The 19,824-nt window shown below is 35.2% G+C and overlaps 3 protein-coding genes and 1 long non-coding RNA gene across 6 annotated transcripts; 2 read left to right on the top strand and 2 right to left on the bottom strand.

The window, feature by feature from the left end:
• The first annotated feature begins 3,594 nt into the window (after window positions 1-3,594).
• LOC132057008 (protein NRT1/ PTR FAMILY 8.1-like) lies at window positions 3,595-9,766 on the top strand. Of its 2 annotated transcripts, XM_059449439.1 has the most exons (7): window positions 3,595-3,779; window positions 5,430-5,497; window positions 5,640-5,791; window positions 5,889-6,106; window positions 7,033-7,583; window positions 8,411-8,736; window positions 9,079-9,766. In XM_059449439.1, exons 3-7 carry the CDS (start codon window positions 5,671-5,673, stop codon window positions 9,585-9,587), a joined length of 1,725 nt encoding a protein of 574 aa, XP_059305422.1. In that variant the 5' UTR covers window positions 3,595-3,779; window positions 5,430-5,497; window positions 5,640-5,670; the 3' UTR covers window positions 9,588-9,766. The 2 variants fall into 2 exon arrangements, with proteins under 2 accessions (XP_059305422.1, XP_059305421.1); XM_059449438.1 differs by lacking the exon at window positions 5,430-5,497 and having other exon boundaries at window positions 3,596-3,779.
• Window positions 9,767-14,069: 4,303 nt separating this feature from the next.
• Window positions 14,070-15,557, bottom strand: LOC132057011 (uncharacterized). Its single transcript, XR_009415053.1, has 2 exons — window positions 15,418-15,557; window positions 14,070-14,876 (listed from the first exon to the last, which is right to left on the bottom strand). It is a non-coding gene; the product is annotated as an uncharacterized LOC132057011 (long non-coding RNA).
• LOC132057010 (uncharacterized) lies at window positions 14,524-15,706 on the top strand. Its single transcript, XM_059449443.1, has 2 exons — window positions 14,524-14,862; window positions 15,160-15,706. The coding sequence occupies exons 1-2, from the start codon at window positions 14,524-14,526 to the stop codon at window positions 15,604-15,606; spliced, it is 786 nt and encodes a 261-aa protein (XP_059305426.1). The 3' UTR covers window positions 15,607-15,706.
• A 1,273-nt stretch (window positions 15,707-16,979) lies between these two features.
• Window positions 16,980-19,549, bottom strand: LOC132057009 (pentatricopeptide repeat-containing protein At3g09060). 2 transcript variants are annotated; one of them, XM_059449440.1, is made up of 2 exons: window positions 17,151-19,549; window positions 16,980-17,050 (listed from the first exon to the last, which is right to left on the bottom strand). In XM_059449440.1, the coding sequence occupies exon 1, from the start codon at window positions 19,350-19,352 to the stop codon at window positions 17,298-17,300; it is 2,055 nt and encodes a 684-aa protein (XP_059305423.1). In that variant the 5' UTR covers window positions 19,353-19,549; the 3' UTR covers window positions 16,980-17,050; window positions 17,151-17,297. The 2 variants fall into 2 exon arrangements, with proteins under 2 accessions (XP_059305423.1, XP_059305425.1); XM_059449442.1 differs by having other exon boundaries at window positions 16,980-17,056.
• Between the last annotated feature and the right edge of the window lie 275 nt (window positions 19,550-19,824).

Genomic DNA, 19,824 nt, shown 5'->3' on the forward strand with positions numbered 1-19,824 from the left:
CCGTAAATTTATCAGTGTACAATGGTCGACCCACAAAGACTAGCAACCTTGCTCAGAGCCTCACTAGACCAATATCCAACAGGCAACCCCGGAAAAATCACCCACAATGGAATCGAGGTCAAGACATCCGGGTTAAATTCATAGTTAATTGCCCAGTGTTGAAGAATAAGTGGCTTATTATGGAAGGTGTAAGGACCTCCCATCAGGACACTGTCACAATCCTCGGCACTTTCGAATCTATAGATGAAATACCCAGCATCATGTGCAAGGATTTGTGGTTTTGCGACAAATTTCCACGAGTGAGCCACATAATTATCCATCGATTTCATATACGGTATATCTCCCATTACAAATCCAATCAAAGCATTTTTCCAATATACCTCCTGAGATTTGACATCCTCTTCCACTATATTAACATAAACTTTTCCTTGCTTAGTGGTCGGAGGAACATAAGAGAGAGATTTACCTTTTTGGGCTAGTCGATTTTCACGAAAATCCGGTTTCTCCATTGGGGTGACTTGCGTTGAGGTACCAAAGATCGAAAAGTGCAGTCGCCTAGCCGCCGGAGTAGCATCAGAGTCTCCGTAGTCCTTTAAATGGATGGATTGTTGTGAATCCGAATCCGACCCATCGTGCTCAATTTCCTCGGGAATAGATTGAAATTGAGGGGGCAAATAACTACCAAAAGTAAGAGATGGTAAAGCCCTTCGTGTTCCATCAGCAGGGGTAACTAATTTTAGAGGAGATGGCAGGCTTTTTCCGGTGGCTTGCCGGTGGTTTGACATGTTTTTTCCTATTCGAGGTGCACAATAGCAGCCTTGCTAAAATGCGCCGAGAGCAAAGCACACGTCATTCCTCCGAGCCATCCACAACTAGTATACACTTATTCAAGAATAATTTTCACAATACATTGAGAATGTTTCAATGACTCAAATAAATAAACCATTTAAATGGTTCCTATTTATTAATCAAAAAAATCTCAATCCATGTATTGATATAATCTCACATGTATAAAACTTTAAGAATTTTCAATGATTTCATATAATTAGACCATTTCAATAAAAACTATTTATTAATCATAAAATTCTTAATTTATATAATATTATATACATGAACGGGAAAATAAGAAAAAAAAAATTGCTCGTCTAATTATAACCTGTTAAGACCATGGTCCAACTCTTAATCAAACAAAATTCAGTAAGACAAGGTCCATCAAATATTTCCAGTGATGATGCTAACCCAAAATAATACTCACTATCAACCAAAAGGAAATATGAAACACAAGGCTTAAGGATACCTTTTATTGAATACCAGTGAGCAAAATTCACTTGATCCACCTGTCAACCTACATATTCCCTCCTTGTTTTTATTTTGTTTCATCCCTTTCCTTTTAAAAAAAATTTAGGCTGGACCAATCATAGTCAAGCCATATCAAAAAGAATTACTAGGAAAGACGGCAGTGGGTTTTCCCAAGGACCTAGGTGTTAATCCACGCCTAAACCACGCCGCCGCCGACCTTAGTCTTCTTTTCGAACCCTTGATCCAATTTTACAGAATCATGAAGCATTAAAAATGGCTGTCACTCGTGACTTAAAACCCGATGCCAACAAAAACATCTTTTACAGAATTCCCTTGTCAAACATCAAATTCGCCCAAAACAGCTACGGCGAAATAGCTTCGAGGGCAAATTGATTCGTTTCACACCATGTGAATCACGACTCATACATATAATCGAACATATATATATTATTTAGATTATCTATTTGGATGTAAGCAAGCTCTTGATGCCAATTGATGGAATATAGGCATAAACAGTAAGCGAAAAATAGCGATCGAATCCGTATTTAATATAAACAACACATAATCAAAAAGATATTGATCAAACATAAAATTGATACTTATCTCTCCGGAAGCGTGGACACCGATAATCGAATCTTCAACCACGAACACACACCATCCACGAGATCGTCATCCTTCGCCCATAACAATACAGTAACCCGAATAATACTATAATTTGTGAAATTCGTAATGGGCGAATTTCTATGAAAAAATTGAAGAAATTTCTAAAACCATAAAATGCTCCTTGGAATAAGACCCCTATTTTATAACTATAAGTTTTAGGATTTTCCCCTTTTTTCAAAACCTGTTGGGTCTTTATTTTCCACCAAGAAATAATATTCCATTTAATTCTTTATTATCGAGCACAGCAGGGACTACGGAATTCAATTAACGAGGCTTCCTATTATGGAATTAATCCGAAATATCTGAACTAATCCTACCATAATAAATTACGAATTATTCCACTAAAAAATCGTAACTGCACTCCTCAGTTCAATTTCGAAATCATACATTAAAACTTATTTAACTCCTCATGTTAAGATTGATTACAGATACCAATCAATTAAATTAAATTACTGACAATTTAATTCATTGACTAATTGAATCCTTTATATTTCTATTAACTTATATCATATGATGTAGCGGATACAAAATCCACTCCGTTGGTTTTCACACGAGATTTATAAGCATTCATAAAGGGGTATCATCAATCTCAAAGTCGAGATACATGGATTCTATCAACTAATTATTATTTCACAAATGTAATTTGTCATTATCCAATTTACCAGGAAAGACAGACCCGCAATTGAGTCGTGTATCTTTAATAAATCAAAATAATGAACAAATCACATTGATCATAATAATTATATCAAGATTAAGAGTATAAGTACATTTAATGAAGAGAATTTGTTTTACATGTTCAGTACAAAAACACTTATCTCTACTTGATCCGTTCAATACATACAAAATGTCTTAAAGACAAGAATATTTTAACTATACTATTCCCATAATGAAGATACATTATATTAATCTTGGGCTACAATCATACCGATGGCTTTGTCCAATTTCCATCTTAGATTGTGAATATAAATTTTATACTTATAAGAACCGATTTAGTCTTTCCGTATAAATTAAACTCTATACACTAAATCATCTACTATATAAGTAAAGACATACATACTAGTACGATCTATTTAACTTTTTAATAAACAATGAATAAATAATTGTTCTATAATAAATATTATATCCAAACACATGGTTAATAGTATATATCCCAATAATCTCCCTCTTAGACTTTTAACCACGACAATTGTTAGAATATATCATATCTAAACGTATGGTTAATGGTATATACCCCCAACAAATTTGATATCCCCAAGATTTGTCAAAATTTTGCTACGTAATTCTAATCGTGAACTTCTTCTAGTAAAACTGTTCTTAGCGGAATTAAAACTTAAATGGTGACACTGAATTTTTTATTTTTGCAAATGTCCAGCGGCATAAAGGGATAATGATTCGGGCGATTTCACTGACTTAAGATCTTGATTTTGATTTATACATACATATATTACTAGAAAAATAATACAGTATAGTTAAGTACAATTTTGGATAGTAAATCCTTTTTGCTCCAACAATATTGAATAAATATTTATGGGTAGTTTGGTACACCGGATAAGGTGAATATTACAAGATTAAGCCTATTATTAAATTTATATTTTGTTGGCTGACGGTATAAATATATCTCAAGACAAATTTTACCGTCAACGAAACACAGTATATATTTAATCACGTATTTAATCTGATCTGTACCACCCTTATATTCTCTACTTCCTCAACTCTAGGAATTGCAACTGCCAAATTTTCATCTTTATTTTCCTCAGCCGCCTCTCTCAAACCCCACAACACAAAAGCTTCCAATTCCTTTTTCTCTCTTTATTGAGGTACTTTTCATCTTTAATATATCTATGATGACGATGATTGGAAAACTTTTTTTAATCTGTTTTTTGTTTCTGACATTGACATATGTAGTCGTTTTCTGTAGATGATATATAGAGTGTGCATGTAGCTTTCTTTGTTTTACTCCTTTACTTTCAATGTGTCTAATTTAACCGTGATTATATCTATATATATTTGCCATAACTTCTTTACTTTCGTAAAATTCTTGTCTGACCTTCTTTGTCTTGTTTTATCTTGAGTTGTTGGTAAGACAGATAGGAGTAGGAAATGACACTCCACCCTTCCTGCACCTCACATTGGACATTCATATTGAGTATGTTGTTGTTGTGTGTCTATATATATAGTCAAACCTCTATATAACAAAGATCATCGGGTCCGAAATTTTTTTGTTGTTAGAGAATGGATGTTATACACGTATAACAGCATTGCCATAAAAATAATATTTCATTGTTATACGAAAAAAAGATGCATACGATCAAAATTTTCTTTTTTATTTACCAAATTCTAAGCTTAATCACACTTTGTATAACGAAAAAAAATCTTTTAATGATGGAAAAAAATATATTCATATGATATTCTTTGTCATAAATAGTGTATTAAAGGATCAAATATTTGGTCAAATCTCAACACTTATTATTGGTAATCATGGATATTCTATTTTTATAAAGATGGTTAATTATTATATTACCAAAAAAAGAAGATAGTTGTTTTATGGGAGGTAATTTTACAAAGAGCGAACTGTTATAAAATTGGATGTTGCTGTTATAAAGAAGTAAAATATAACATAAAAAATTGATTCCAAAAAAACCTGACTGTTATAGAGAGGTGCTGTCATATACAGATGTTGTTATAGAAAGGTCTGACTGTATATGGTTTTTCCTGTTCTGGTTATCTCAATTTTGTTAATGGAGTTGCTTTAATGGATCTCCATTTCGTAAAATCAACCACTGATGCTTGAGTTAGAGTAGGTTGTCTACATCACACACCCTCCTTTCCCGGAATAGATTTAGAACTTATTTTTTGCTAAATTAATAATTAATTAAGAAATATTTTTCAAAGCGTACAACAGAATTAGGACGGTAAAAAGGAAACCAAAAGCTGCTTGTTTAAAGAATCAAACTATTCCTGTCTGCTTTATCATCCTGCGTGAACACGGGATGCTTCGTGCACCGGGTTGTCTTTTTTCTGTTCTAGACCCTCCATAGCAACTGTCCTTGTTCTGTATTATGACAATTCACAGTTTTCAGTGATTTTACCTTCCAAAAAAAAAAATTAAGATATGTACACCGACAACATAAAGGATTTTACAATTCACCGTATTAACATGTTGAAGCAGATAATCTGCCTTATTTCTCAAGTTACCGCCTTATCGGTATCACTTTTTATGGAGAATTACGCGTAGTTTTAGGTAACCCCATAGCTTAAAAGTTCTTTAACTGTCCGTGTATAGGAAGTTAATTTTTCTTTCTATTCTATTTTTGCTCCAACATCTAATGTGCTACAACAACATGATTCACTCACTCTGGATATTATGGGCATTAATCTTTTTCAGTTTCCTAAGTATTTTGCCTGCACGAATATCATTTTAGATGCAACAAACAATTGAGACTTAATTTTTTTTTTTTTTTGGCTAGTTTTGCTAGAGTTCTTCCTACAAGTGTTGTCAGTCCACTTTGGCCAATCGGTACCCTTTATTTATCTCGTACGTCTTGATCTTGGAATAATTTATCTACTAGCATGCCCTTTTTATAAATTTAAGCCCATAAATGTTGCTAGTGTTTAGATTTTAATATCCAATATGTAATAGAGGTGTCTTATGTGTTTGTCTGGTTGTTTGGCCTTAGGCTGTCACATTAATTTGGTCTGGTTAACATTATGGGAGAAGCTAGAATGGAAAGCGATGATGACTACACGAAGGATGGGACTATAGACATCTATAAAAAACCTGCGAACAAGAAGAAAACCGGAACCTGGAAGGCCTGCCCCTTCATCCTTGGTGCGATTTTTCACTTAATACACAAAAGTAGTTGTGTATAATTCACTTATAGTTATAATAGAATAATGTCCTTGACATGGTAAGGTTGAATTTACAGGGGATGAAGGATGTGAGCGATTGGCATACTATGGGATGAGTACAAATTTGGTGAACTATATGCAGCAAAGGCTCAATCTAGGCAATGCTGCTGCTGCAAGAAGTGTAACAAATTGGTCTGGTACTTGCTATGTCACACCATTGATTGGAGCATTCTTGGCTGATTCCTATCTAGGGCGATACTGGACAATTTCTAGTTTCTCACTCCTTTATATCATTGTAAGTAAGAAGTAGCTTTTTTATCTTATCGTGTTCTTTGAATATGGAAACCACACGTCGGTACTTAGAATGTTGTGGTTTCCCGTCGGCTTTCGGATTAGAATAACAACAATCTGCGTATCCTTTAGCTTCAGATTGCATTTTCTATATTGTTGAGATCAGTGTTGTCAAAGGTTGTTTAGTACTTTGCTTTCTTCAAACCTGTTCTGAAGACCATTTTTCTTGAGCCAAGGATCTATCAGAAACAACCTCTCTACCCCACAAAGGGATAAGGTCTGCGTACACCCTACCCTCCCCAAACCAAAGACTTGTGGGACCACACTGGCTATGTTGTCAAAGTCTCATTTAAGGCACGCTTAAGCCCTGGAGCAAGCTTAGGGAGGGTGCTTCACCTCACTTAAGCTACGCTTCAGTGTAGGCAAGGCACTAAGGCGTGTGCCTCATTGCCCATGAGTTCTATCTTGAATCTAGCGGTACTAAACAACAAACATAATCGTCAAATAAATTTAGTTGTTAAGTAAAACATTATGAATGAACTTTTTATCTTTTTCTTGATATATATATATATATGTGTGTGTGTGTGTGTGTGTGTTAATTTTTCCCTTCATTGCACCTTTTTTTACTAAAGCCCACACTAAAATTGCGCTTAAACCCCAATAGACCTGAATCGCTCTTTAGAGCTTCTCGCCTTTGACAACACTGGCTGAGATTATGTCTCGCTGTTCAGATTTTCAAAGACCTATCAGCTTTGGCTTTCTAGAATACACATAGTCCTAAAATTATAAAGCAATTAGTGGTTCGATAAACTTATTCAAAACATAACAAGTTCTAATGATGTTTTCTACTCAAGCACGTAACGTAAGTATCTCCAAGAACTCGTAGGCTGATTTTGGCAGAGGAATTGATGAACTTATTTCTTTATGTAGGGAATGACACTCTTGACAATGTCCGCTTCTGTAATTGGACTAAAGCCAGCCTGTATTAATGGTACTTGCCACCCGACATCATCACAGAAAACAGCATTCTTTGTTTCGATCTACTTGATTGCCTTTGGAACTGGTGGCATCAAACCTTGTGTCTCTTCCTTTGGGGCAGATCAATTTGATGAGAATGATGAAAACGAAAAGAAAAAGAAGAGCTCTTTCTTTAACTGGTTTTACCTCTCAATTAATGTCGGTGCTCTTATCGCTTCATCAGTTTTAGTGTGGATACAAACGAACGTGGGCTGGGGCTGGGGTTTCGGTGTTCCAGCTGTGGCTATGGCCATTGCACTAGTGTTTTTCTTTTCAGGTACCCATCTATACAGGCTCCAACCCCCAGGAGGGAGTCCGTTGACTCGCATATTGCAGGTATTTGTGGCATCTATCAGAAAATGTAATGTCAAACCTCCTCGTGACGAGTCTCTTCTTTATGAGACCGTTGATGTGGAATCCACCATCAAGGGAAGCCACAAGCTTGAGCACTCGGAAGAGTTCAGGTATCTGTGAATCCCATTGTAACCTTTCTGAAGTAAATTTTTTAACAAGTTAGTGATAACATAGTTCATGAACTATTACATTCATAATTGTGAAGGCTTGCAAGACTTCATCCTAAAAGAGTTTCATGCAAAGAGAAGGGAAGGACTTTGTATAATATTCTTTGGGATCTTTACACAAATAGCCAACCGGATTCACTGTTTACTTTTTCTACCTGGTTACATAGATTATACACTGATTGTACATGGCTATTTTTAGTTTAAGCGGTTAGATAGGTGGCTGTTTAGGTTAAAATTATTCAATTCTTCACCCGCATGCTATTCCATCCATTGGGTTTCAGTATTTTAATTTTTTTGCCCAACGGCAGTAGTATATAAAGTTCTACATCATAACTGTGAATGTTGCAACATTTTCATCCTCAAAAAAGTCCATACAAAAGAGAAGGATAGGGCTTTCTACAATTTTCTCTTATGCGTCGCTATTCTGTTCTATCCATCGTGTTTTGACATTTTAATATTCCACAATGGTAGTCGATTTTAGGTGATTAGAACTTGCTTGATCAAAAATACAATCGATGTTGTCTGGGGATCTTTGAAAATTTTCAGTTTTGATTACATATCGCGACACTTAAGTTTATTTCTGGATCATGTGCTCTTAGATATAGTGACATTACATTTTTCTTGGTCCTTTAATCTTCAAAACCGGGTTATTTGCCATTTCCTTGTGTATATTCTCGTTGCATTAAAATCTCAGTTTTATTCTCCATTGTTGCAACTCGATTGTATACTAATTTACAGCATGTATTGGCCACTTCAACAATGAAACTCAGGTTCTTTGACAAGGCTGCTGTGGAAACTGGATCTGATAAAGTCAATGGATCGGTGAATCCATGGAGGCTCTGCACTGTGACTCAAGTCGAGGAGGTCAAGTCCATCATTCGTCTACTCCCCGTGTGGGCTACTGGTATCGTGTTTTCGTGTGTCTACAGTCAGATGAGCACCATGTTTGTTCTACAAGGCAACCAAATGGACCAACACATTGGCCCTCACTTCACAATTCCATCAGCATGTCTATCCATATTCGACACGCTCAGCGTTATTTTCTGGGCACCTATTTATGACCTAGCCATCATTCCCTTGGCACGGAAGTTCACAGGTATGGGTGTCAAATGGGCGGGTCAAAAGTTATTTAGGCTGAAATGGGCTGACAAACGGGTCATAACTCGACCCATCCAATTTTTACTAAGTTTTAATTTCTTTATTTGTTTTTCTATAAGTTGTTAAAGTACCTAATAATTTCTTTATTGTGGCCATATGACACATATCAATAAACAAAAAGTCTTTTTATTAATATTTTGACAAGGTTTCTCATGGATCAATTTGGGCTACATATCAGCCCAGATTTTAAACAGGTTGAATTTGGGCGTGCCAAAATGGCTGACCTAACAAATGGGCGGGTCATATCTTCATGGAATAACTTTGTCACCCCTATTCACAGGCCACGAACGAGGATTCACTCAGCTGCAGAGGATGGGTATCGGTCTTGTTATTTCGATATTTGCCATGGCTGCTGCCGGGGTTCTGGAGGTCTATCGGCTTGACTATGTAAGGAGGAATAGCTATTATGACCTCAAGATCATTCCTATGTCGATTTTCTGGCAAGTGCCTCAATACTTCTTGATAGGATGCGCGGAAGTGTTCACATTCATCGGTCAGATGGAGTTCTTCTATGACCAGGCTCCTGATGCCATGAGAAGTTTGTGTTCAGCCCTGTGTCTTACTACGACCGCATTAGGTAATTACCTAAGTACACTCATCGTTACAATCGTGACCAACGTGACCACAAGGCATGGAAAGCTTGGATGGATTACGAATAACTTGAACAGAGGCCACCTTGACTACTTTTACTGGCTATTGGCAATCCTCAGCTTCATCAACTTTGTCGCCTATCTCTGGATTGCGAAATGGTACACTTACAAGAAGGTAACTGGGAAAGCCTTAACATGAATGCAAGTTAAATTTTGGAGACATGTTGATCGCCTCTCTGTAGGCGCTATTATTCTTCTGAAAACTCAAAAATTTCTGTAAATATGGATTAAAACTGCTGCTAGCTCCACGAGAATTATTCTATCCATGAATTTTATTTATAAACATCAGTTAAGTGGCCTGCTGGCTTTGGGACTAAACATCTTTATTTCCCTGTTGAGTAGTCTTAGTCTTCTTTGTGACTTGCCCGTTCCCCTTCTTCAGTGAGAAGCCACTATGATCGCATTTTTGACCTTAGTCCACGGCGTGGACCAGAACTCGCACACACTTGTAATAGCTTTGTTCAACTCGAGGTTTTCTTCCTCGAGTTCCAAATGGCACCTAGCATCTTCCATAGTTTTAATGCCAGTATTAGGGGTGTACAAAGCAAACCGATAAACTGCACCAAATCGATAATCCGAATCAAATCGAGATAAAAAGAAAAATCCGAACACTATTGGTTTGGTTTGGTTTTAACTAAAAAAAGTCGATCCGAATCAAACCATCCCGACATTACATTTATAAAATTTCAAACATAAAAATATTTATTTATAATGTAATTTATAAATATTTCTTAAACTTTTGTCATAGTTTTTTGTCTTGTAACATATTATTTCAACCTTGGAATTAAAAAATTTAATGGACCAATAAGTTTTATAGTCCAATGGTACTAGTAACTCAAATAAAACTCAACAAAAATCAAATCAATTCTAATGCTAACAAAAGTAATTCATATCTAACACTGAAATGACAATAATGTTGAAATATATTCTTTAGTATTATATTAGTTTAGAAACTGAAAATACATAACTTAATTTTATTTTTTCTTTAATATCTAGTTATGTAATTAATACTTATTAGTCGTACTTATTTTAGCATCAATTAGTCCTTTTAGATTATGATCATTTTCTACATGCCTTATGAATCAGCCGTATTTATTATAGCATAACTTAGTACTTTTACATTATGATCATTTTATTTTATGCAATTTCATTAATATTTTTCGTTAAATATTTTAGTACAATGTCATCTCTCATCTCACGTTTTGTGTTATTTTCTTAATAAATATCTTAATTAGATAGTCGTATCTTACTAAGACTACAGAAATATTTGAAGTACAAGTTATATATTTTGTATGAAGACTTTACCAGATAAAACCCAAAAAACCAGAGCAGCCCAAAAAAACCGAGAAAACCCAAGGTTGAAAAACCCGACTTTCGTTGATTTGATTTGGTTTATAAATTTAAAAACCTGATGCAATTGGTTTAATTTGGTCTTAAAAAAATCCGAACCAATCCGGTCCATGTACACCCCTAACTAGTATTACTGGTCAAATGCATCTTTATATGCTCCCAATTTGGGCTCAGAGGAACCAATTACGGCTTGGACTTGTTGCTCGTATGTTACTGTATGACCAACATTTTTTTAGTTCATTCACTGTATTCGACATGTGGTGGAGATGCATATGTATGGTGCTATCAGGGTGTTTATTTTTTGCTAAACTTATCGATAGACAACTGTGGTCATCCGGTTCTTTCACTCGAATACTTCAACTAAACCTTGTTTCATTTAGACACCTGAGGCAGGGCCTGGCTGTGCCATTTAAACACTTTTCGCTGAGTTGGCAACTTGCGTGATTTTTACACCTAACTGCCGCTTGAAGAGCCCAAAAAATAGTTTTTTATTTTTTTAATTCTTTTTATTTCCTTCTTCTTTATTCTTTTTCTCTTTCTTCTCCATTTAACAAACCTTCCACCATTGCTATCTTGTTCACCGGAAAAAGTCAAGACTGCCCCCAACCTCTCTCTCCCTAAGCATTTACGGAACAAGAAAGATGATTTTTCTTTAGATAAATCTATTTAATAAACAGAAGACAAAAAAAAATTCCCCCCCAAAAAAAAAAAAAAAAAAAAAACTTGTCATTAATGGAGTCTTTAGAAAGCTTGAAGGTTTAAAATGGGTTAATAGATTTGATGAAAATTTTGAGAAATTAATGTTGGATTGCCTTTGGGTCTTCGTCGGGAATCTTTAGCTGAAGTTATAACAAATTTGGAGGAGCTTCTCTTGCAAATTTGGATTAAAATCATGATTGTAACTAAAACAACATGAAGATGGTGAAGAACACCAAGAACAACTATTCATCTCAGAATTTTCAATGTGTCTTTTTTTTGTATTTCTTTTTGTTAATAATGTATCCTTTTCTGATTGGGTGTAAATAAAGTTTTTTTTCTTTTTTCTTTTTGAGAGTATTACTTTTAATTTGTTATTAAATATTTTAAAATATTATTTTTTTTAATTAAAAAAGACACATGTCCTCATTTTATTCGTCATTTGTCACGTCAGCAGCGAGTGTATTGCACACTTTATAAATTTAGTTGATTCAGCGAAAAATGTCTAAATGGCACCGTTGGACCCTCCCTCAGGGGTCTAAATGAAACAAGGTTTAGTTGAGGTGTTCAAGTGAAAGAACCGAACGGCCACAGGTGTCTATAGATGAATTTAGCCTTTATTTTTTAAGTGACAAACATAAAAGAAAGCGCCTTAATTTAGCAACAGAATTATTTCTTTGTTTGTACATGTCCATTGTATTTTCATTCTTTCGGAATTCTCTACAACATTGTTCGAGCTAGAAAAATCTTTCAAAAGAGATTTATTCAGCCAGCGTAATAACTTCAATCGATAGAAAAATCTTTCAAGACCTATTTTCCAAGCTTAGTACGCCTCAATGTCTTTCACAAATTTGTCTATCTCAAGGAAATATTGGATTTTCATGCTCCATACTTTTCAAATTGCTATATTTGAATTTTTCGCCTTTGTAAAACTCGGTGACAATATTCTTAGCATGGTTGACAAATTGATATAAACTAACATGAGACATTTATATATTTTTCTTATAGCCTCAAGTCATATATATACATACATACTGATCCTTAAAATCATTAAATATGTTAATATTTATTTCATATTAGATTTATAATAGTTAAAAATTCACTAAGTCCCGATCATCATCTGAATTCTAATACGTTGTGAATCTAACAATCAATCATCCGAAGAACGCCATCTCAAATCACATAATTTTAAAACTAAGCATAAGTTTGTAACACATAAAGAAATACTACCTATGTTTCAATTTATGTGAACCTATTTCCTTTTTAGTCCGTGCCCAAATGAATGACCTCTTCCCTAATTTGGAAACAAATTAACTTTATGAATGATTTGCAGCCACACAAACATTCAAGACTTATTTTGAACCACAAGTTTTAAAAGTCTTTCCTCTTTCTTAAATGTCGTGCCCAGTCAAATGGGTTCACATAAATTGAAACAGAGGAATTATTTGATAAGAAATAATAGCATAAATCACTAGATAGAGTTCATACAAGTACACATACTTGTACAAATATAAGTCACATAAGCAACAAATAAGTAAATGCACGGACATAATTTTTCGTGAGTGACAAACACATATAGACATAACTTTTCGTTAGTGAAAAACACATATAGACATAACTTTTCGTGAGTGACAAACAATTTGCTCAATGTTTTGTGCATCTAATTAAGTAGAGGGGTGATTTGCACTTCTGTCCCTATTTTGTGCTGGTATTTAATTTTTTTCACCTCATAACAAGTAACTTTTTCGCGGTGTATAAGTATATATTTTCGCATTGCAATATCCCAAAAATTATAACCCACATGACTTTTGCCCATAAAAAACTTATGCCCCATTAAACATAAGTTCAATTTTGCAGGGCAAATATGAAAGACCAGCCCGTTTGAAGGATAATTCGTGCAATTTCATCTAATTAGAGTACATGAACGTGAAAAAGGAGACTAGTGGCACTTTCGAGATGCCACCTTAAAATAAAAAATAAAAAAAATAAAGTATTTTAAATTTCATTTGACTCGGGGAGAGATCTCCAACAAAAACCTCATCTTTTTGGTCATGATAAGATCTCCGTCAATGCCCAAGAAATATTGATTTAAGAGAGACTAAGTTATGTTAAGGAAGAATATAAACCTATCAAGAGTTAAGGTCTAACAGAATAATAAATTAATGGAATAATTACTTGACATAGCTACTTTTAAGAGATAATTATGGATAATACTACCTTTCAATTTATTTATAATAAGTAGCTACAGTGATTTTGTAAATTACCATTTATAGCTATATAAAAATACATCAAGTTTCTGTGGCTGGAGTGGTTATTAGGTGTAGCTCTGCCCCTGCCTGCCCAGGTTCAAATCCAGCCAACCACATTACTTTAGCGAAAACACATGAGATACATATGAACCAAATACATATGAGATACATGCAAAGAAAGTTTAAATAAATATGAGCCACATTACTTTTCTTACGTATTTTTCCTTGCTTCTTCTCCTTGTATTTTGAGCATATCTGAGCGTATATGATGCCAAATAGATGTACAATTAAATATAGCGAAAACACTGTCAAGAAGCTCAAATACATATGAGCCAAATACAGCAAGCCATATGAGCCAAATACATATGAGATACATGCAAATAAAATTCAAATACATGTCACATCAGATACAACTAAACATGTGCAGTCAAATACAGCGAAAACACTATCAAATAGACGCGAATACACAAAAGGTAGCTAAAAATGGTAAAAGCGACAATAAGGTAATTATTCATGCAAGTTTACCTAAATTAACTAATTAATTTAAGTTTCGTCCAAGAAGAGGAAGCTAGTAAGACGTGACACACAATTGTAATGGCCCACCACGACTAACAGATAATGACCCATTCCCTTTTTTGTTTCTAAATTATCTGCAAATAAAATGGATAAGGTGCATTCAATCAGAGCTTCACAAAAACTTTCCATTCCCCCTTTTCATAGTTAACACTCACTACTTACCACTGGCTAGTCTCCCACCAAACTGGATCAAAAATTCAAAGAATGATTCATCTAAAAGCAATTCACTCCTCTTTGATACCAAAGCAATATGCTTTTCTAAACACAAGAGGCCGCTTCCAAAGGAAACACCCAATTCTCTGCCTCTCCAAACCGAATGATTCAGATTCAGATTCAGACGCTCCTCCACCTCCGCCTCAAGGAGACGCCCGTCAGCAAGAACTGCTTGCAAGGATTGCCCAGCTTCAAACACAGAAAGTTCGTCTTACCGATTATTTAGACGAAAGATCTTCTTATCTATCCCAATTTGCTGAAGATGCCAATGCTGAAATTGACCAAATTGGTGAAAATGCCCTCAAAGAGCTTGATGAAGCTGGTGCAAGGGTCTGTCAACTCAACTGCAAATCAAACAGAAAGTGCAATTTAGATTCATTAAAATACATAGCTTTTGATTTGTTATTTTTGGGGGATACTTGCATTTTTGATCGCTCAAAGAATAATAGCCAGCAACTGTATAGGTTTTGTATATTAAGTATAAATATACATATTGTATACACAAAATATACATATAATGTACATTATCAGCGTGTAGGTATAGGTTCTGTATAGCGCCTGTAATTAATTTTGGCTGACGGGCCAAAAAAGAAAAAGGCCCTTATTTTTTCTTTCTTTTTGGAGCAGATAATGGAAAACATAGAGAGCCGGATGCAAGCTTTCGAAGAATCAGTGGAGTTAAACAAACAGGAGATCGAAGAGAACGAAAAGAAGTTGGCGGACTTTGAAGGCCAAATTGAGGAGGAGAGAAATGAAGGGCTTTTCTTTAAGAACTTAGGGCAAAAACAACAACCGGTGGATAAAGCAAAAGCTAACGAGGAAATGGAAAAGATTAAGCAACTCAGTAAAGAAAATGCTGAGTCAAAGACTAGAAGGAGTATCTACCTTGGACTTATGGGCCTCGTGGTAGTTGGGATTACGAATGCCTTGATTTCTTCACCATCTGACTGGGGAAAGAGTGCAGTTCTTGGAGTGATCTTGGTGGGTTTGATTTCTCAAGTCATCTACGAGCAGAACGTGTTATCAGAAACAGAAAGAAAGCAAAAGCAGATATCTGAAGAAGAGAAAAAGTGAAATCCTCTCTTCCACAGATTGTATAGAACAGCAAAATGATAGCTATTAATGTAGCATGAGTTATAACCTCAAAATAAAATGTTATTATTAGAGGCTGATATATCATGCAAACTTTTCTCTTGCATCAGCATATCCAAGTTTTACGGCAACTGAAGCCACCAAAGTTGGATTATTGTAGGATGCTTTATATTGATCAACAAAACAGGACATGCCAACTTTTACTTTCTAGAGGAAGGGTGAGCATTGGTTAGTTCGGGATTTTTTCCGGTTTGAGTTATTTATTTTGAAAACATTCAATCTACTCCTATTTCGAAAATGAGTTGGGTCAAAAGGAAAGAAGGATGGGTAAAATCAAAAAATAATTTGTGCACGTAAGAGTAGCTTGGTGGGAGAATTTTCTTCTCATTTCCACTAATAAGTAATTTATTGAATAATTACAGTTATACACATTGTTTTTTAAAAAAAAAAAAAAAAAATTGTTTTCTATTACATAGGGGTAGGGGAAGGGGAAATGGGGGAGGAGATTACAACATGGGGATTCGAACCCTCACCAATAAGGTGAAAGTTCAGGTAGTTAACCAACTGAGCTACTAGATCCCTATAGATATACACATTTTTAACCTCTACTTTTTCATAATTTATAAAGAGGAGATAAAATATTTAGAAACCTTTGTTCAATTGGAATATAATCATCACTGGCTTATGTGCTTATTAACCGAAACATAGTCAGCTTTTGGCAGTGGGGGAAATATAAATAGGTAATAAGCTCGTTTCTCAATGAGATTCCTGTAGTCTGTTTGAACACAGATTTTGCTTGTTGTTTAATGATCATTCCTGCCGATTTTATCGAAATGAAGTGGTAACCTTATTATCTTAGTTCTAAAGAATTGTTAGTGGCTGAAAAGTAAAACTTTGTCTGCAGTCTAGATAGGTGTTTTCAAAATGGTGAGTACATCTGCTTTTATCTATTTCAATCATAAATAATCCCCACGCCCCCCTACCCAATCACCGCAGGCAATGGACTCGATTCTACAGTACCCATAATCAATTCTTTTGATGACATTTTTCTTGTTTTCCCAAATATGTAGTTTGCAAAAGAAATCCAAGGACAATAGCAATACCTTAACCTTAAGAATAACTCATCCAAATAAACAGCCAGATTTTGTTGCACAAAAATCTCTGTTGCCTCTACTGTCCCCTCATTTTTTCTGCACAATAAAAAATTTATGGAATAATGTTTAGCACTTCACTAAACAAAAGCATAATCAAGCGGCATAATTCTTTCAATATCCAGTGACTTAGAGAAATTTTCAAGCACATTTCAGTCACATGGAATACCATTCAACCTGTATGCGAGTAGAGAGATTACTTACAACTTAAAACAAGAATTACTGTATAAAGGTCCGACAAACTTGCCTTGATAGTGGGAACAATAATCTCATCCCTGCAACTATGAAGATAAGCTTCTTTTAGTACATCGCCTGACTGTATACAGGAAAGCAAATATCTAGGTTACTGAAGAGCAGCAGAAAGGAGATTGGGACCTGATAATTTAAAGTGGGTGATTGAAACCAATGAACTTAGAGATCAGATAAGTGTATTTTAACTAATTGGAGTTGAACTTCCTGCTCGCTGTAGAAATTGGTATCTGAAACCCACCGGGTGTGTACTTTATGAAACCGTGTTAGAGTTCAGCCATAAATAACTGCTCTGACAAGTATATTCCATGTAATTTTTGTTGGACAGATTTTTCTATTAAGGGCATCGTTAAAGAATAATATGGCATCTGACATTCTATGGCAAGAACAAAGCCCCTTAAGAGTAATATTATAAGAAATAATATCTGGTCGAAACCCGCATCTTAAAATCAGAGCCCAAACTGCTGAAGCATTTTTGCAGTCTCTAGCTTTATAAAATCCCTCCATAAGGGTGTTATACGTAACAAGATTCGGGCGACATTCCCATTGGCTCATGCTCAAAAAGAGCTGCAACGCATTCTCAAGGTTTCCAGCAGAGCAAAGGCCGTGAATTATAATGTTAACCATGGTCACATCAGGCTTGAATCCCTTATTAACAATTTGACTCAATAACTTCAGTGCCAGGTCAACCTTTTTGCTTTGGCAAAGGCCATCCATCAACAAGCTATACGTTATCATATCCGGCGTCCACCCTTTCTGCAGCATGTCCTCCACAAGCTTATACGCGTCACCAAATCTTTCAGCTTTGCATAACCCATCTATCAGGACATTATATGTTACTACTGTTGGCGAACAATTCCGACTACTCATTTCACCAAAAAATCTAAGCGCGTCCTGAATTTTAGATGCTTTGATAAATCCATTGATTAACGCATTGCAAACATGAGAACTTGGTTTACATCCCTGTTTAGCCATCAAACCAAAAATAGCAGTAGCTTCATCCAATCTTCCTTCTACGCACAACCCTTTAACAATAGATGAGTATGCATATGAATCCATTTCATTTTCTGCTTGCAAGACCTTCAAAGCCTTGTTCAGATACCCGTTCTTACACAACCCATGAATTAGAATTCCGTAAGACGTTGAATCAGCAACAACACCGTTCTCATTCATAAGTTTCCAAATAGAAATCGCTTCATCCACCATTCGATTCTCAAACAAACCTCTCATCAATATATTATAACTACTAACGCTTCGACAATCTTCCTTCCCCATCAACTCCCACAAGTCAAAACACTTTTTAATCTCACCAACCTTACAATAACCATTAAGCAAAGCACCATACACCACAACATCAGGCGATAGTCCAGTCTCAATCATTTCATTAAAAATTCTCTCAGCCCCGTTAACATTCCCCAATTCACACAAACCATGAATCAACATACTACACGTAAACAAGTCCATTTTTTGCGCATTTTTCTTCATCCTATCCCAAAGTTCCAATCCCTCATTAAACTTACCACACCTACACAATCCATCAATCATCACATTATAACTAACCACATTCGGATAAACACTCGACCCCTTTACCAACCTTTCCCAAATCTCCTTCCCTCTATCAAAATCACCGTTTCTCAAGAACCCATCGATTAAAATATTATAACACGTCACATCCGGACACAATCCTCTCTCAGACATTTCATCGAACACCTTTAACGCATCACCCAAACATCCGCTTTTCGCAAACCCATTAATCAAAGTTCCATAACTAAACACATCAGGCTTCAAATCACTCTCCCACATCCAATCCAACAACGCTTTCGCCTTATCGAACCGCCTTTTTTTACACTCAAATTTAATCAAAATATTCCAACTTTCCAAATTTGGAGACACACCCATTATCCTAAAATACTTAAAAAACAACTCAGCTTTGTTAAACTGACCAGAAACAACAAAAGCATTAAACAATGTATTAAATGACCTAACACCAGGTTTACAACCAAAAATTTCATTCATATTTTGAAAAACATACATAGCTTTATCAACCATTAAATACTTAGCATAACCTTTTATTACAGTTAATGCTACATCTTCAGTGCATATTGTTTTTTGGGTTTGAATCATATTTACAATTCGGGTCATGTGTGGGATGTATTTCGGGTCGGGTGATGACCCGAGTTTTTTGAGAATGTGATGGAATGTGATTGAGTCGTGTGTGTAATTTGGGTGTTGTGAAGCTATGTCGAATAAGGAAAGTGATGTGTTTGTGTTTTTTGAAGATTTGAGGAATTTTAAGAGGGATTTTGGGGTCAGTTTTTTGGGTAACATTTGGAGTAGTTTGATGATGGGTTGGATTTTGGGGTGTCATTGTTGTTGCATTTTGTTAGAAAGGATATGATATTTTGTGTGATTTGAAGGAAAGATTAAAGAAATGTTAGTGTAGTATGTGTAGATTTCTGGTTTTCACAACTTTCATTTCTCTTTGAGCTTCTGTCTCTGTCTGTGAATTTTAACTTTGCCGAAAGAGTAGCGGCGGCAACCTACAAATACAATGCGTATTGCCGAATTCTGGTTTTAATGTCTTTTCAATTGTCTGTGTCAGGTTGGCCAATGCATGGCCGGATCGGATTTAGCACATTTTTTATTATAATTTTGAATTTTGTAAAATGCAATCCGAATTTATTAATTTTTGATGTTTGGTTCTGATAAATATTTCGGATCGAATTGTAAGCCTTATTAAGACGCTTATAACACTGCTTCAGCACGATAATATCCCAACATCTAATTCATAATCTTCATC

Source organism: Lycium ferocissimum, chromosome 5, assembly GCF_029784015.1.
Source record: "Lycium ferocissimum isolate CSIRO_LF1 chromosome 5, AGI_CSIRO_Lferr_CH_V1, whole genome shotgun sequence".
NCBI classification, from domain to species: domain Eukaryota; kingdom Viridiplantae; phylum Streptophyta; class Magnoliopsida; order Solanales; family Solanaceae; genus Lycium; species Lycium ferocissimum.

Bases quoted from the DNA above. Each gene is read 5' to 3' on its own strand.
- LOC132057008 (XM_059449439.1), top strand. From the start codon at position 5,671: ATGGGAGAAGCTAGAATGGAAAGCGATGATGACTACACGAAGGATGGG. The intron at 5,792-5,888 runs GTGCGATTTTTC...TTGAATTTACAG, and splicing joins GGCCTGCCCCTTCATCCTTG to GGGATGAAGGATGTGAGCGA. The intron at 6,107-7,032 runs GTAAGTAAGAAG...TTCTTTATGTAG, and splicing joins TCTCACTCCTTTATATCATT to GGAATGACACTCTTGACAAT.
- LOC132057010 (XM_059449443.1), top strand. From the start codon at position 14,524: ATGATTCATCTAAAAGCAATTCACTCCTCTTTGATACCAAAGCAATAT. The intron at 14,863-15,159 runs GTCTGTCAACTC...TTTTTGGAGCAG, and splicing joins TTGATGAAGCTGGTGCAAGG to ATAATGGAAAACATAGAGAG.
- LOC132057009 (XM_059449440.1), bottom strand. From the start codon at position 19,352: ATGTTACCCAAAAAACTGACCCCAAAATCCCTCTTAAAATTCCTCAAA.